This window comes from Aptenodytes patagonicus, chromosome 6 (genome assembly GCF_965638725.1).
Source record: "Aptenodytes patagonicus chromosome 6, bAptPat1.pri.cur, whole genome shotgun sequence".
NCBI lineage: Eukaryota > Metazoa > Chordata > Aves > Sphenisciformes > Spheniscidae > Aptenodytes > Aptenodytes patagonicus.
In genome coordinates, this window is record NC_134954.1 from 12,785,123 (window position 1) to 12,791,104 (window position 5,982).

Genomic DNA, 5,982 nt, shown 5'->3' on the forward strand with positions numbered 1-5,982 from the left:
TACTATAGTGAAATAAAGCTACTATATTTTACATGTGGCATATTTCTCCCACCCTTAGTTTGCATATAGGCCTTTAGGTTGAGCCTTTCTCTACTTTACTGAAATCCTGCGTTGGAAGGGTGCACACAGGATCTTGCTTCTCTTCCAAGCTCAGATCTATCTCATTTCATCAGCATTAAATTCATATTCAGATAACACAGATGTGAAATGAGAATGCTTTTTGAAAGCCACAACATGAAAAGTTTTAAAATGAACTGCACAGAAAGGCATTAGCACCTAGAGTATGTCAGCGTTAGCGATAAAAGATGTTGTATGACCAACCATGACCAACACAACGTGTGCCAGTACCTCACGGTATGAAAAGGAACAAGATATTTAGTTGCTTCTGGACCTGAAGACCAGGTATTCCCTTTCCAAGTAGAGGTGCCTAAGCGCAGGCCGGAAGGGACGGGATTAGATCCTCCTGGGACCGAGGGCACCGGGCGCCGAGTTACTTCACCTGCCCTCTATAAGCCGTCCTCGCTGCCGAGGCCGGGGGCTCCCGCTGCTCCGGGGCCGCCGCCTTCCTGCGCGCAGCCCCTCTCCTCCGGCCGCCCGTCAGCAGCCGCCCGGCGGACAGCTCCGGCGCGGTGGGGGCCGGGGAGGCCGCCGCCACCCTGGTGGAGGTTTTGGCCATCTGCCACCGCCCCGATGCGGACGCCCCGCGCCTCGCAGCAGCCCCCCGCGGAGCAGGGGCGGGAGCCGGGACCAAGCGCTACGGCGGCTCCTTCCCCCCCCCCCCCCCCCCCCTTCCCCAGCCGGCTCAGGGCCGGTCCCTGCCCCGCGGGGCTTCGGCCAGGTCCAGGGGGAGGGACACCCCCCCCCCCGGCCACCGGAGGGGGAGGACGCCATTGGGAACAGCCCAGCCCGGGAGGCGTTTCCATGACAACCCCCCTTCCCGCCCCGGGGGCCCTGCACGCGCCCTCGCCACAGGGGGGCGACGATCGCCGTACCCCCCCCCCTCCCGGCCGGGGCCCGCCCGCCCGCCTCACGGCCCCCGTCGGGAGGATACAGCTTGAAGCCCCGGAGGATCTCCTTGGCCCGCTCGTCCGTGGCCGACATGGTCCTGCCGCGCCGCGGGCGGACGGGGCTGGGCCGGGCTGGCCTGGCTGCGCGGGCCTGGGCGGGAAGGCGGCGGTGACAGCGGCGCCTCAGGACCCCCCACCCCTCCCCCCTCACTCCCTCGCACCCGCCACTGGCCGGCGCAACCAACCCGAGCGGCCTCCCGCCGCCCCGCCCACCGGCCCGCCGCTCCGGCCAATCATCCGTCGTCGCCTCCCCGCTGCCCCACCTTCTGGCCCAGGAAGGACGGCGCGGCTGGCCAATCAGACGGCACGTCCGCCCGCCCGCCCCCCCCCCCCCTTCACCATTCAAGGGCGGCTGCGCGGCGGTCGTTAAGGCGTACGCCTCGGCCGAGCCTGACGTCGCCGGGGGACGGGAGTCGCCGCAGGACAAACCTTTCCCCGCCGCGCCGCTCCGCCGTTGTGAGGCTGGGCCGCGGGGGGGCGCGGGCCGGGGCCGGGGCCGGGGCCGGGGCCGGGGCCGGGGCCGGCGGAGGGAGCGGGCGTCCCTGCAGGTGGTGGTGGCGGCGGCGGCGGCCCGGGCGAGGGGAGGCCTCGGGGGGTGTAGTCGAGGGGGCGAGAAGCCGCCACAGGCCTGGTCAGCGCCAGCCCGACGACAGCCCTCACGGCTCGGTGCCGGCCGGGCGAACGCCGCCTGGGCTGTGCCCGAGCTGCTGGAGCCCGGTTGGCGCTTCTCCTCACGCGGTGGGCAGGTCTGGCGGCGAATTCATCCCTCGGGCTGCTTGACGGCAGCTCAGCCGAGCTCCGGCCGTGAGTTTGGGTAGCGCTGGGGACCTGGGTGCTTGCTGTGTTCGGGCCCAGAGCAACTTCTGCGTGCCAGGGCCGGAGCTAACAGGGCCAGCGCTATGGAGAAAGTTTAAAATAAATGGTGTGTTTTCCCTGGAAGAAAAGTGGCCTTCTTTGTACTGCAGAAATTTGGCCTTTGTGTAACAAAGTAGATTGTGGGGGAAAGTCTCTGGTTCATTAGCACATCCCAGAAGCCAAGCTATTCTTTAATATGAGCACAATAAATTAACTCCTCCATTAACAATCTGAGTGCAGCTAATACAAAGTATTAATAAGTCACGAGAAAAATAAAGGCAGCGGTTGTAATGCAGGCTCAGAACAGGACCAGCGAACAATCAGGGTGCCATCAATAAACTTATGGCTCCGCTTGCCTCCAAATCAGCCGCTGTACAAATGGGGATAAGATGAACATTAATAAAGGTCGTGTTTAATGCATAAGGACAAGGCCACTGCCAGTATAACCAATAAGAGATCTTAATAACAAAAATAGGTAGCATTTATTTCCCTGATATATGTGATCCGTGCTCAGTTCCACACCATCAGTTTAAAAGTGTATGAACAGATCGTTTTGAATCTGGGCAGAGCGCCAGGGGTACGCCATGCTAATACATATCTATCTTTTATTAAGAGTCCTTCCTGGGTTTTAGATAGGCTGTGTAATTGCATGCTATCTAAGGAAGAGGGACTAAAGATCACCGAGGAGAAAAGACTGATGGGGAGAAGAGGCAAGCAAGAAGAAAAGCAGACCTGAAGAAGGCAGAAACAAATGGTCGTGTGTGTGGGAAGAGCCTGCCAGGTGGAAGTATGACATGCTGGTTTACACAAGACACAAGGAACTCAATCCTGCCTCTGTTCAGGCTCCTCAGAGATGAAAGAGCCAAAGACCAAGAGGACCTTGCAGCGAGGAACTCTTGCAGCATTGAAAGGCTTCTCTAGCACAGGGGTAGGAGTGTTTCCAGAATTTAGAGTTGGGGCCTTTGTGTTTTCCGGCCAAATCGCAGAGTTCCCAAATTCACTTTGCTGTGCAGGGAGGCACAGGCTTCATCCCACCCCACACTTGATGGAAGGGGTTGTACAGCTGCATATCTGCAACCACCCAGACACACACATCGCTCCTGGCCTGGCCAAGGTGCAAGGTCCGAGTCCAACGAGCAGCTTAGTCTCTGGATCCTGGAAAATGCAGAGATCTTGACAGCTTCTTCAGCAGGAGGTGGGGACCTCCCATCACCCTGTGCTCTGGAGATGGGTGCTGGAAGCTTGGGGGTCAGAAGCCTGGAAGGAGAGAGGATAAATGGATGAAGCATGGTGAAAGCTTATGCAGATGAGGAACGAAACTGCATCCAGGACTGTGTTAGCATTTACGCAGTCTGGCTTACCCCTAGAGCTACTGGCCATTTGGTCACCTGCAGATGCACCTGCTCCTGCTCTAACATGGCCATGATGCCAACAGTTGAGTTTATTTTGCTCTATGTTGTTGGGAAGTAAAATCATTACAGACACTTTAGGAACTAGATCCTAATCCTGGTGGCTAAATCTAGCCTAGTGTATGATTCCTGAATATAAGGTGTATTATGTGAGTTATTGGTAAGGTACTATGTTGTCTTAACATACCTCTTTTCACAAGAGTTTTTGATTTAAACCACCTTATTTATGAAAGATGAGGAAAAAGATAAACACAGAAGTACCCGCTTTCACTGTCTGCCCTCTCCTTGGTGAGGCCGGGTGGTAATTTTCTTGCCAATGACACATCAGAATTGGGACTTCAGGAGGGGAAGAACCAGCTCCAGAACCGTGTCCCGGGGCACCGGGAGGTGCACACCTACAGGGGGTGAAGCTGGTACCGCTGGCCTGGCAGGCAGGAGGCAGACACAGGCAGGGTGCAGACGCTGGCAGGGTGGGCAGCTGGAGGCACAGGGCACCCAAAAGCCTGAAGAACCAGACACTGAACACGGTGTGATGGAAGCTGCAGGACAGAGGGGTGTCATTGTGCTGTTAATCACACCCTTCCCGGTCTCTGTGCCTTACAGGTGACTTTGCAGCCTCATGCCTTGGCTTCTGACTAAGAGAAACCATGTTCTCAAAGCCTCTCTCTGGGGCTCCACGACCCCACTGCTTGGGGACATTACCCTGGATCTACGGTTTCTTTTCTCAGGCAATGCAGGGAAATAAGGTGAATTATCTGCTGCCTAAAAGGGACCTGGATTGCAGAATCGCAAGGGGAAGAGATGGGGTGAGTCAAGAGATAATGCCAACATTAAAAGATAAAATGGATTAACATCTCCCTGCACGCAGAAAGCTGCGTGGGTGGAGCAAGAGGTTGCAGTAGTAGTTTAAAAGGGGACAAGACAGCTGGGCGTCCTTGTATTTTTCTCTTTAAAAAAAAAAATCCATCTTAAAAGCTGAGTTTAGCTGATGCGATCCTCCAAAGTCCACGTCAGTCAGCCAGGCTGGCTGTCCGCAGTCAGGAGGTGTCAGGACAGCCTGACTAACAGACCCTCCTGGTTGACCTACACGGGGCTATAGTGCAGCTGATTTTCACCTGCAGGCTCCAGCAAGAGGTTGCAAAAATGATCCATGGGAAATAGCTCACAACCATCTATTTCCATTTCTATTTCAGCTTTAATGACTCTTGAGACAAATGAGGCCACGCACGGCTTGCCCAAGGCAACCGTTCCAGTGTGTCTGTGGGGTGACACGAACCATGGTGGAGAGCCTGTTTAGGATGTGATTAAAGAGGTAATTCTCCCTCCCCGTGCAGATGAGATCTAAGTGTGGCTTAGGTAAATTACTGAATGGCTTGTTACAGCCGTGGCTGAGTTCCCTTGCTGCGCAGGGCCTAGTGTTTTACATCCAATTTGCTGTGGAGCCCAGTGTCACAACAGCATCCCAACATCTGCATCTCTGCGCTTGTCTGACCCCCCTTCTCTGGAAGATGGGACCCTGGAGACCCGCTGTGGATGGCTCTGAGGCGCAGGCTAAGCCCCATCAGTTTTCCTAATAGTTTCTGATGTTCGTTCCCTGAAAGCTCCCCCCTCTTGATGATGCCGGTCCACGGCTTGATCTTCAGGGACTAGCTGACTGAAAGCCAGAAGCACTTTGGTCTTGGCTAAAGGATTTTTAACAGAAGCACGCTTTATTCACAGTGTGGCACAGATGAGCGTACAGACCTCGGGAAGGGTAACAACCCCAAAAGCCCTCTTGTTCCCACCCCTGCTCTTTTACCCCCTCGAGAGTCTTTTGGCTCCTGATCTGTGTCCTGGAGAGGATCTCAACCCCTCCAGCTCCCTCCCTGCTCCCCGACATCACAGACTGAGCTCTGCCCTTTGGTTTGTCATTTGTATGGGCCACTTTTCTATGGAGTTTAAGATCACTTCTAGCACCTTGTGATCTTTCACCCCGTGCCTTGGCATTTTTCCACTCGCACCCCGGCAGGACCGGCCGCAGGCTGGTAGCCTCCATCGTCCTGCCCCGCACAAGCGTTCAATCCTTTGTTGCCGTCAATAGCCCCACTTCAGCTTCTCAGGCATGGCCCGGTTCTTGCCATAAAATGGAAGATTTCATCCCCTCTGAAGGCTGTAGCGTACGCAAGGATTTGAAAGAGGAACGGGACCTGTTCGTGTGAAACAGACCCGCGCTGACCACGCCGTCAGAACAAAGAACACGCTGAAACGTGGCCTGACAATGGTGGTCCTTCACACAGGTCATTCTGGAGCGCAAAAACCCTGCGACGCTGCCACAGCACCTCACATCCCCGAAAGAGAGAAGCAGAAACTTCACTTGCTTGTAATTAAACAGCTGCTCGGGACGCGGTGAGGCGGCATTTGCTGTGGGGGCTGCTGTGCCATAGCTGAGCGGGAGCCGCCGCCGGCACAGCCAGCCTGCCGTCCCCTGCTCCGAGGGGCCCAGCCGGCCTCACCCCCGCCGCGAACGAGCGTGCACCGGCCGTAGCGGCCCGGTTGCCGAGGGATGCCGGGGCGCGGTGCTCGGGCCCTGCGGCCGCCCCGGGGCGGAACGATCCGCGCGCGGCCGCGCGTTCCGGGGGAAGGAGCCGCGCGCGGGACACCGGCGCCGCCAT

At 57.0% G+C, this 5,982-nt stretch overlaps 1 protein-coding gene across 1 annotated transcript in view; it reads right to left on the reverse strand.

Annotated features, from left to right (window-relative positions):
- The window catches only part of PDE6D (phosphodiesterase 6D), a 39,904-nt gene extending 38,715 nt beyond the window's left edge, over window positions 1-1,189 (reverse strand). The window contains exon 1 of the mRNA XM_076341187.1: window positions 1,052-1,189. Coding sequence (XP_076197302.1) covers window positions 1,052-1,101 — 50 coding nt within the window. The 5' untranslated portion in view covers window positions 1,102-1,189. The remainder of the gene's footprint in view (window positions 1-1,051) is intronic.
- Between the last annotated feature and the right edge of the window lie 4,793 nt (window positions 1,190-5,982).